At 51.8% G+C, this 11449-nt stretch overlaps 1 protein-coding gene across 1 annotated transcript; it reads left to right on the top strand.

Annotated features, from left to right (window-relative positions):
- Nucleotides 1-8121: 8121 nt before the first annotated feature.
- On the top strand, nucleotides 8122-10977 carry LOC308494514 (heat shock transcription factor, X-linked member 4-like; the record flags this gene model as incomplete). The annotated part of the gene is made up of 3 exons (XM_081042284.1): nucleotides 8122-8150; nucleotides 9702-10029; nucleotides 10705-10977. The coding sequence occupies 3 exons, from the start codon at nucleotides 8122-8124 to the stop codon at nucleotides 10975-10977; spliced, it is 630 nt and encodes a 209-aa protein (XP_080898410.1).
- Between the last annotated feature and the right edge of the window lie 472 nt (nucleotides 10978-11449).

The following is an 11449-nucleotide window of genomic DNA, read 5'->3' as shown; positions in this document are numbered from 1 at the left end:
GCCACTGGCCACTGATCAAATCACCACTGTGTAACTGGGGAGGATTTTCAGCGTTAATAAAGAAAAGCAAAACTGCACGTCAGTAAATACACATTGCAATGAGAATTGTGAGTCTGTTCTTTGTTCCCATGCTACACACACCTCATCAGATGAGACCATGAGGCTGGAAACCCGGGCCCAACACGCTTTGGTCCCCATTGTCCTCTTTCCTTTGAAGCAGCAGCATTTTCACACACTCAGCTGAGGATCAGGTTGGGATGCCCTTAGGCAAGCCCTGGAGCACCTGGTCCGCTGAGCCTCACTTGCTGGTCAGGACCCAGAACAGGCTGGCTCCTGACCTTGGGGGAATCCCCCTATATTATTCATGCATCTAGAAAAAGGAGTGTCTTTCCTCATGGGACCCCTAGGACGCCAGGGAGTTACTGATCAGCAGCTGAGCGACTCTAGCCGAAGTTCCAGGGGCCTTCTAGAGAGGCCCCTAAAACTAGGGCCAACACATCTGCCCAGGGGGTGTATGACCACCACAGTCTGGCTCAGAAGACGGCTCAGAAGACCAGTTCTCCAGTGAGGGGCAGGAAAAGGCAGTGCCTTTCTAGGATGGCTCCATGAATACAGGTGCGAGAACAAGGACAGACATGAGGAAACAGGCAATCAGTCAGTCCTTGCTGTCAACTGCCACCAACCTGGCTAGTCCTGCACAAAACTCATCTGGAGACTTGTTCTGTCTCTAATACAAAGAGTTCACACCAGACAGAGAGTGTTTCAGGCTGACTTTATTGCCACAACTCCACTGTGGGGGGGGGGAGGGACAGCGATGTCCCGAGAGGTGATTTGGCAGGTACGGTAGAAACTAGAAGATATCCCTAGAGATCAGGTCTCTGGGCCCACAAGGAGGGGAGTGGGATTGGCTATTAATGACGATGGCACGGGGTCCCTGTGGAAAAGCCCTTTTCACCCAATGGCCCGGTGCCATTCTTAGGCTCCAAGGATTCACTTTCTAGAGTCCCCTTAGCTTTGGACAAGTACAAAATGAGACATCAACAGATAGGTGATTTTCTCCTCTGCTCCCTGTCCCTCCACTTGGGGACTGGGGGTGGCCTTCGGGCAAGAACAGGGCAGGCATGAGAGTGTCAGTAAAATGCTTTGTTTCAACAGAGCTGAATGTAGGCCAGGTCCCCGAATCAGTCATTAAAAGGGGAAGTCCAAAGGAGACCCAATTTGGAAGTAGGAGGCCAGAAATCTGGGAGAGCAAGAGCCAATCCACCCAAGTGAGGAAAGGAAATGGGGCCTAGAAGAGGCTCGTAGCGAGGCTGAACCTCAGGGCATCGGGGCGGGGGGGGGGTGATTGAGAAGGGTAAATACAGGTGTCCCAAAATGAGCCCGCCTTGGGTAAAGAGAAGAGATCTTATGAGGAAGACACGGAACCAAAGCCAATCCTGTTGTGATCTGGAGAGGGATGAGATTTGGGGGCAAGCACAGCTCAAGAGGGGACCCCCCCCTGCAGCGGAAGGTGGGGCTGTCCACTGGCAAGCTGTTGCCATGGGTAATACCATGTCTGAGGTGTTTGGGGGTAATACTGAGTTTGACGAACCAGAGCAGTGCTTCTACCATGTTGGAGCATAGCCCTGCTCTGGGGACAACTTGACCAGGGGCAAGACAACAGGAAGCTTTCTTTGGGCCCATCTGAGCAAGACTGACCACCTAGCAGGAGGAGGCAGAAGAGACCAAAGCAGGAAGAGGGGGGTCCGAGATGGGGGCTACCAACTGAGACTGGGCCAACCACCACCTTCAGGGAAGTACAGTTCCCTGGGGTCCCCTCTGACACAGGCAGTCTTGGTGGTAGCCAAGCTAGGGCTAACCAGGGCCTGGCCCTTGAGCAGTTGGCGAGACCGGCAACAGGCCTCCCCCATCTGTAGGAGTGGGAGTGGAGGAAAGGATCATGGCTTCTCAAGCCATCCACTGCCTAGCAACATGAAACCATGTGCCTGGCAGCAGATAGTAATACCTGACCTGAACCCTGCTTTGCAGTACTTTTGGAAAGGAGAGAAGCTGGGGTCCTGCCCCCATCTCCTCCCCCACACTTGGCCAGGGCCCCCTCTCCAGACCAGCTGTTATGACATCATGTGACTAGGAAAGTAGACTCTGACTTAAGCAGCTGGTTGCCCCACGACCGAGTCAATAGAATTTTGGGAACCTATATATTGGGCATCGTTGCTGTGACCAAAGGCATTTGTGACCGAGTATCCCAGGTGGCAAAAGCTCCTGATCCAGACTCCATGGCTAGTCCAAGTACCTATGAGACAGAAGAAGCCATGCTGGCCCCATCAGGGGAAGGAGAGCCAGCAATAGGTGTCCCATCTGTCTCACCCCTGGATCCAAATGTGGATCCCAGGGAGATTCTGGGGACCAGTGGCGAAAATGCTGTGAGCCAAGGTCCGGGCCCCCAAGACAGTCCACAACCGCAGGACCCAAGCCAAGGTGCTGCCAATGTGGACGGAAACAGGGCCATTCTTGGGCTCTCCTTCCCCAGAAAGCTCTGGATGATAGTGGAAGATGTCACCTTCACATCTGTGTGCTGGAATGACGATGGAGACGCCATGATTATCGAGAAAGATCTCTTCCAGAGGGAGGTTCTTAGCCGGAAGGGCGCAGAAAGAATCTTTGAAACAGACAACTTGAAGAGCTTCATCCGCCTGCTGAACCTCTATGGATTCAGCAAAATACGCCCAAATGACCCTTCAGTTTGCTCTGCAGGGAACAAGACAATGATGGTAAAGTAGAAATCCTCCCCTTCCCCATGTTCTCTGTTACCCGAACGACTTCTTAGTACGGGTAACAGAGAACAGTGCTATCCAAGAAGAATGCTATCCTGAAAGGGTTTCATTTCCAAGGATAACTCTTTTTCACATGAGACAACATTTACCAAAAGTTGAGAAAGTATAGGTTTTCATATGAAACTATAACCCCCTTAGAGATAACCTGATGAGATGACTAAAGACCCTAAGGGGCCATTTAATGTCAAATAGATGTATTTTCTCCCAGAATGACTAACATGATTAATTTTGTTTCAGATCTACCGCCACTGCAATTTTCAGAGAGGCAAGCCTCTGCTCCTCGAGAACATCAAGAGAAAATGTAATCTGATGATTATTACTTGCCCAGGGACGAGCGTAGCAATTCCAAAGAGAAAGAGGGAGGTAACCCCTACACGACGCTCCCAAAGAATCCAACTCAAGAAATGCGCCAACGAAGCTGACAAAAAGACCCAGAAAGAAGGCCCAAGAGCCCGGGGACCCAGTGGCACCCGGTCATTCATATTGCCTGATATCTGGTTTATGGGCAATATAGCTGCACGTGCCATGGAAGACCCTTCCTCAAGTGAGCCAGGTGGCCCAAGTGGGGAGGGCACATCTAGGAACATCATGTTTGCACCCAGGGCTACTGCCATAAGGGATGGTGTCGGGGAACTGCCCTCCCACCCCCCAGATCATAGTTCAGTGATATCTTTGTATAACACCTGTTATTCCTTCCTGCTGGCTGCCCTTTCAGTCAAGGCCCCACGCGAGGCCCCGGAGGAGGACGACGAGGAGGAGGGCACCTCAGATTACAAGTGCGCACTCTGCGAGCATATCAAGGACAGTCCAATTCCACAAGCCACTGGCCACTGATCAAATCACCACTGTGTAACTGGGGAGGATTTTCAGCTTTAATAAAGAAAAGCAAAACTGCACGTCAGTAAATACACATTGCAATGAGAATTGTGAGTCTGTTCTTTGTTCCCATGCTACACACACCTCATCAGATGAGACCATGAGGCTGGAAACCCGGGCCCAACACGCTTTGGTCCCCATTGTCCTCTTTCCTTTGAAGCAGCAGCATTTTCACACACTCAGCTGAGGATCAGGTTGGGATGCCCTTAGGCAAGCCCTGGAGCACCTGGTCCGCTGAGCCTCACTTGCTGGTCAGGACCCAGAACAGGCTGGCTCCTGACCTTGGGGGAATCCCCCTATATTATTCATGCATCTAGAAAAAGGAGTGTCTTTCCTCATGGGACCCCTAGGACGCCAGGGAGTTACTGATCAGCAGCTGAGCGACTCTAGCCGAAGTTCCAGGGGCCTTCTAGAGAGGCCCCTAAAACTAGGGCCAACACATCTGCCCAGGGGGTGTATGACCACCACAGTCTGGCTCAGAAGACGGCTCAGAAGACCAGTTCTCCAGTGAGGGGCAGGAAAAGGCAGTGCCTTTCTAGGATGGCTCCATGAATACAGGTGCGAGAACAAGGACAGACATGAGGAAACAGGCAATCAGTCAGTCCTTGCTGTCAACTGCCACCAACCTGGCTAGTCCTGCACAAAACTCATCTGGAGACTTGTTCTGTCTCTAATACAAAGAGTTCACACCAGACAGAGAGTGTTTCAGGCTGACTTTATTGCCACAACTCCACTGTGGGGGGGGGGAGGGACAGCGATGTCCCGAGAGGTGATTTGGCAGGTACGGTAGAAACTAGAAGATATCCCTAGAGATCAGGTCTCTGGGCCCACAAGGAGGGGAGTGGGATTGGCTGTTAATGACGATGGCACGTGGTCCCTGTGGAAAAGCCCTTTTCACCCAATGGCCCGGTGCCATTCTTAGGCTCCAAGGATTCACTTTCTAGAGTCCCCTTAGCTTTGGACAAGTACAAAATGAGACATCAACAGATAGGTGATTTTCTCCTCTGCTCCCTGTCCCTCCACTTGGGGACTGGGGGTGGCCTTCGGGCAAGAACAGGGCAGGCATGAGAGTGTCAGTAAAATGCTTTGTTTCAACAGAGCTGAATGTAGGCCAGGTCCCCGAATCAGTCATTAAAAGGGGAAGTCCAAAGGAGACCCAATTTGGAAGTAGGAGGCCAGAAATCTGGGAGAGCAAGAGCCAATCCACCCAAGTGAGGAAAGGAAATGGGGCCTAGAAGAGGCTCGTAGCGAGGCTGAACCTCAGGGCATCGGGGCGGGGGGGGGGGGTGATTGAGAAGGGTAAATACAGGTGTCCCAAAATGAGCCCGCCTTGGGTAAAGAGAAGAGATCTTATGAGGAAGACACGGAACCAAAGCCAATCCTGTTGTGATCTGGAGAGGGATGAGATTTGGGGGCAAGCACAGCTCAAGAGGGGACCCCCCCCTGCAGCGGAAGGTGGGGCTGTCCACTGGCAAGCTGTTGCCATGGGTAATACCATGTCTGAGGTGTTTGGGGGTAATACTGAGTTTGACGAACCAGAGCAGTGCTTCTACCATGTTGGAGCATAGCCCTGCTCTGGGGACAACTTGACCAGGGGCAAGACAACAGGAAGCTTTCTTTGGGCCCATCTGAGCAAGACTGACCACCTAGCAGGAGGAGGCAGAAGAGACCAAAGCAGGAAGAGGGGGGTCCGAGATGGGGGCTACCAACTGAGACTGGGCCAACCACCACCTTCAGGGAAGTACAGTTCCCTGGGGTCCCCTCTGACACAGGCAGTCTTGGTGGTAGCCAAGCTAGGGCTAACCAGGGCCTGGCCCTTGAGCAGTTGGCGAGACCGGCAACAGGCCTCCCCCATCTGTAGGAGTGGGAGTGGAGGAAAGGATCATGGCTTCTCAAGCCATCCACTGCCTAGCAACATGAAACCATGTGCCTGGCAGCAGATAGTAATACCTGACCTGAACCCTGCTTTGCAGTACTTTTGGAAAGGAGAGAAGCTGGGGTCCTGCCCCCATCTCCTCCCCCACACTTGGCCAGGGCCCCCTCTCCAGACCAGCTGTTATGACATCATGTGACTAGGAAAGTAGACTCTGACTTAAGCAGCTGGTTGCCCCACGACCGAGTCAATAGAATTTTGGGAACCTATATATTGGGCATCGTTGCTGTGACCAAAGGCATTTGTGACCGAGTATCCCAGGTGGCAAAAGCTCCTGATCCAGACTCCATGGCTAGTCCAAGTACCTATGAGACAGAAGAAGCCATGCTGGCCCCATCAGGGGAAGGAGAGCCAGCAATAGGTGTCCCATCTGTCTCACCCCTGGATCCAAATGTGGATCCCAGGGAGATTCTGGGGACCAGTGGCGAAAATGCTGTGAGCCAAGGTCCGGGCCCCCAAGACAGTCCACAACCGCAGGACCCAAGCCAAGGTGCTGCCAATGTGGACGGAAACAGGGCCATTCTTGGGCTCTCCTTCCCCAGAAAGCTCTGGATGATAGTGGAAGATGTCACCTTCACATCTGTGTGCTGGAATGACGATGGAGACGCCATGATTATCGAGAAAGATCTCTTCCAGAGGGAGGTTCTTAGCCGGAAGGGCGCAGAAAGAATCTTTGAAACAGACAACTTGAAGAGCTTCATCCGCCTGCTGAACCTCTATGGATTCAGCAAAATACGCCCAAATGACCCTTCAGTTTGCTCTGCAGGGAACAAGACAATGATGGTAAAGTAGAAATCCTCCCCTTCCCCATGTTCTCTGTTACCCGAACGACTTCTTAGTACGGGTAACAGAGAACAGTGCTATCCAAGAAGAATGCTATCCTGAAAGGGTTTCATTTCCAAGGATAACTCTTTTTCACATGAGACAACATTTACCAAAAGTTGAGAAAGTATAGGTTTTCATATGAAACTATAACCCCCTTAGAGATAACCTGATGAGATGACTAAAGACCCTAAGGGGCCATTTAATGTCAAATAGATGTATTTTCTCCCAGAATGACTAACATGATTAATTTTGTTTCAGATCTACCGCCACTGCAATTTTCAGAGAGGCAAGCCTCTGCTCCTCGAGAACATCAAGAGAAAATGTAATCTGATGATTATTACTTGCCCAGGGACGAGCGTAGCAATTCCAAAGAGAAAGAGGGAGGTAACCCCTACACGACGCTCCCAAAGAATCCAACTCAAGAAATGCGCCAACGAAGCTGACAAAAAGACCCAGAAAGAAGGCCCAAGAGCCCGGGGACCCAGTGGCACCCGGTCATTCATATTGCCTGATATCTGGTTTATGGGCAATATAGCTGCACGTGCCATGGAAGACCCTTCCTCAAATGAGCCAGGTGGCCCAAGTGGGGAGGGCACATCTAGGAACATCATGTTTGCACCCAGGGCTACTGCCATAAGGGATGGTGTCGGGGAACTGCCCTCCCACCCCCCAGATCATAGTTCAGTGATATCTTTGTATAACACCTGTTATTCCTTCCTGCTGGCTGCCCTTTCAGTCAAGGCCCCACGCGAGGCCCCGGAGGAGGACGACGAGGAGGAGGGCACCTCAGATTACAAGTGCGCACTCTGCGAGCATATCAAGGACAGTCCAATTCCACAAGCCACTGGCCACTGATCAAATCACCACTGTGTAACTGGGGAGGATTTTCAGCGTTAATAAAGAAAAGCAAAACTGCACGTCAGTAAATACACATTGCAATGAGAATTGTGAGTCTGTTCTTTGTTCCCATGCTACACACACCTCATCAGATGAGACCATGAGGCTGGAAACCCGGGCCCAACACGCTTTGGTCCCCATTGTCCTCTTTCCTTTGAAGCAGCAGCATTTTCACACACTCAGCTGAGGATCAGGTTGGGATGCCCTTAGGCAAGCCCTGGAGCACCTGGTCCGCTGAGCCTCACTTGCTGGTCAGGACCCAGAACAGGCTGGCTCCTGACCTTGGGGGAATCCCCCTATATTATTCATGCATCTAGAAAAAGGAGTGTCTTTCCTCATGGGACCCCTAGGACGCCAGGGAGTTACTGATCAGCAGCTGAGCGACTCTAGCCGAAGTTCCAGGGGCCTTCTAGAGAGGCCCCTAAAACTAGGGCCAACACATCTGCCCAGGGGGTGTATGACCACCACAGTCTGGCTCAGAAGACGGCTCAGAAGACCAGTTCTCCAGTGAGGGGCAGGAAAAGGCAGTGCCTTTCTAGGATGGCTCCATGAATACAGGTGCGAGAACAAGGACAGACATGAGGAAACAGGCAATCAGTCAGTCCTTGCTGTCAACTGCCACCAACCTGGCTAGTCCTGCACAAAACTCATCTGGAGACTTGTTCTGTCTCTAATACAAAGAGTTCACACCAGACAGAGAGTGTTTCAGGCTGACTTTATTGCCACAACTCCACTGTGGGGGGGGGAGGGACAGCGATGTCCCGAGAGGTGATTTGGCAGGTACGGTAGAAACTAGAAGATATCCCTAGAGATCAGGTCTCTGGGCCCACAAGGAGGGGAGTGGGATTGGCTGTTAATGACGATGGCACGTGGTCCCTGTGGAAAAGCCCTTTTCACCCAATGGCCCGGTGCCATTCTTAGGCTCCAAGGATTCACTTTCTAGAGTCCCCTTAGCTATGGACAAGTACAAAATGAGACATCAACAGATAGGTGATTTTCTCCTCTGCTCCCTGTCCCTCCACTTGGGGACTGGGGGTGGCCTTCGGGCAAGAACAGGGCAGGCATGAGAGTGTCAGTAAAATGCTTTGTTTCAACAGAGCTGAATGTAGGCCAGGTCCCCGAATCAGTCATTAAAAGGGGAAGTCCAAAGGAGACCCAATTTGGAAGTAGGAGGCCAGAAATCTGGGAGAGCAAGAGCCAATCCACCCAAGTGAGGAAAGGAAATGGGGCCTAGAAGAGGCTCGTAGCGAGGCTGAACCTCAGGGCATCGGGGCGGGGGTGGGGGGTGATTGAGAAGGGTAAATACAGGTGTCCCAAAATGAGCCCGCCTTGGGTAAAGAGAAGAGATCTTATGAGGAAGACACGGAACCAAAGCCAATCCTGTTGTGATCTGGAGAGGGATGAGATTTGGGGGCAAGCACAGCTCAAGAGGGGACCCCCCCCTGCAGCGGAAGGTGGGGCTGTCCACTGGCAAGCTGTTGCCATGGGTAATACCATGTCTGAGGTGTTTGGGGGTAATACTGAGTTTGACGAACCAGAGCAGTGCTTCTACCATGTTGGAGCATAGCCCTGCTCTGGGGACAACTTGACCAGGGGCAAGACAACAGGAAGCTTTCTTTGGGCCCATCTGAGCAAGACTGACCACCTAGCAGGAGGAGGCAGAAGAGACCAAAGCAGGAAGAGGGGGGTCCGAGATGGGGGCTACCAACTGAGACTGGGCCAACCACCACCTTCAGGGAAGTACAGTTCCCTGGGGTCCCCTCTGACACAGGCAGTCTTGGTGGTAGCCAAGCTAGGGCTAACCAGGGCCTGGCCCTTGAGCAGTTGGCGAGACCGGCAACAGGCCTCCCCCATCTGTAGGAGTGGGAGTGGAGGAAAGGATCATGGCTTCTCAAGCCATCCACTGCCTAGCAACATGAAACCATGTGCCTGGCAGCAGATAGTAATACCTGACCTGAACCCTGCTTTGCAGTACTTTTGGAAAGGAGAGAAGCTGGGGTCCTGCCCCCATCTCCTCCCCCACACTTGGCCAGGGCCCCCTCTCCAGACCAGCTGTTATGACATCATGTGACTAGGAAAGTAGACTCTGACTTAAGCAGCTGGTTGCCCCACGACCGAGTCAATAGAATTTTGGGAACCTATATATTGGGCATCGTTGCTGTGACCAAAGGCATTTGTGACCGAGTATCCCAGGTGGCAAAAGCTCCTGATCCAGACTCCATGGCTAGTCCAAGTACCTATGAGACAGAAGAAGCCATGCTGGCCCCATCAGGGGAAGGAGAGCCAGCAATAGGTGTCCCATCTGTCTCACCCCTGGATCCAAATGTGGATCCCAGGGAGATTCTGGGGACCAGTGGCGAAAATGCTGTGAGCCAAGGTCCGGGCCCCCAAGACAGTCCACAACCGCAGGACCCAAGCCAAGGTGCTGCCAATGTGGACGGAAACAGGGCCATTCTTGGGCTCTCCTTCCCCAGAAAGCTCTGGATGATAGTGGAAGATGTCACCTTCACATCTGTGTGCTGGAATGACGATGGAGACGCCATGATTATTGAGAAAGATCTCTTCCAGAGGGAGGTTCTTAGCCGGAAGGGCGCAGAAAGAATCTTTGAAACAGACAACTTGAAGAGCTTCATCCGCCTGCTGAACCTCTATGGATTCAGCAAAATACGCCCAAATGACCCTTCAGTTTGCTCTGCAGGGAACAAGACAATGATGGTAAAGTAGAAATCCTCCCCTTCCCCATGTTCTCTGTTACCCGAACGACTTCTTAGTACAGGTAACAGAGAACAGTGCTATCCAAGAAGAATGCTATCCTGAAAGGGTTTCATTTCCAAGGATAACTCTTTTTCACATGAGACAACATTTACCAAAAGTTGAGAAAGTATAGGTTTTCATATGAAACTATAACCCCCTTAGAGATAACCTGATGAGATGACTAAAGACCCTAAGGGGCCATTTAATGTCAAATAGATGTATTTTCTCCCAGAATGACTAACATGATTAATTTTGTTTCAGATCTACCGCCACTGCAATTTTCAGAGAGGCAAGCCTCTGCTCCTCGAGAACATCAAGAGAAAATGTAATCTGATGATTATTACTTGCCCAGGGACGAGCGTAGCAATTCCAAAGAGAAAGAGGGAGGTAACCCCTACACGACGCTCCCAAAGAATCCAACTCAAGAAATGCGCCAACGAAGCTGACAAAAAGACCCAGAAAGAAGGCCCAAGAGCCCGGGGACCCAGTGGCACCCGGTCATTCATATTGCCTGATATCTGGTTTATGGGCAATATAGCTGCACGTGCCATGGAAGACCCTTCCTCAAGTGAGCCAGGTGGCCCAAGTGGGGAGGGCACATCTAGGAACATCATGTTTGCACCCAGGGCTACTGCCATAAGGGATGGTGTCGGGGAACTGCCCTCCCACCCCCCAGATCATAGTTCAGTGATATCTTTGTATAACACCTGTTATTCCTTCCTGCTGGCTGCCCTTTCAGTCAAGGCCCCACGCGAGGCCCCGGAGGAAGACGACGAGGAGGAGGGCACCTCAGATTACAAGTGCGCACTCTGCGAGCATATCAAGGACAGTCCAATTCCACAAGCCACTGGCCACTGATCAAATCACCACTGTGTAACTGGGGAGGATTTTCAGCGTTAATAAAGAAAAGCAAAACTGCACGTCAGTAAATACACATTGCAATGAGAATTGTGAGTCTGTTCTTTGTTCCCATGCTACACACACCTCATCAGATGAGACCATGAGGCTGGAAACCCGGGCCCAACACGCTTTGGTCCCCATTGTCCTCTTTCCTTTGAAGCAGCAGCATTTTCACACACTCAGCTGAGGATCAGGTTGGGATGCCCTTAGGCAAGCCCTGGAGCACCTGGTCCGCTGAGCCTCACTTGCTGGTCAGGACCCAGAACAGGCTGGCTCCTGACCTTGGGGGAATCCCCCTATATTATTCATGCATCTAGAAAAAGGAGTGTCTTTCCTCATGGGACCCCTAGGACGCCAGGGAGTTACTGATCAGCAGCTGAGCGACTCTAGCCGAAGTTCCAGGGGCCTTCTAGAGAGGCCCCTAAAACTA

Source organism: Rhinolophus hipposideros, assembly GCF_964194185.1.
Source record: "Rhinolophus hipposideros genome assembly, chromosome: X".
In the NCBI taxonomy this organism is placed as follows: Eukaryota; Metazoa; Chordata; class Mammalia; order Chiroptera; family Rhinolophidae; genus Rhinolophus; species Rhinolophus hipposideros.
This window is presented reverse-complemented; position numbering and strand designations above follow the sequence as displayed.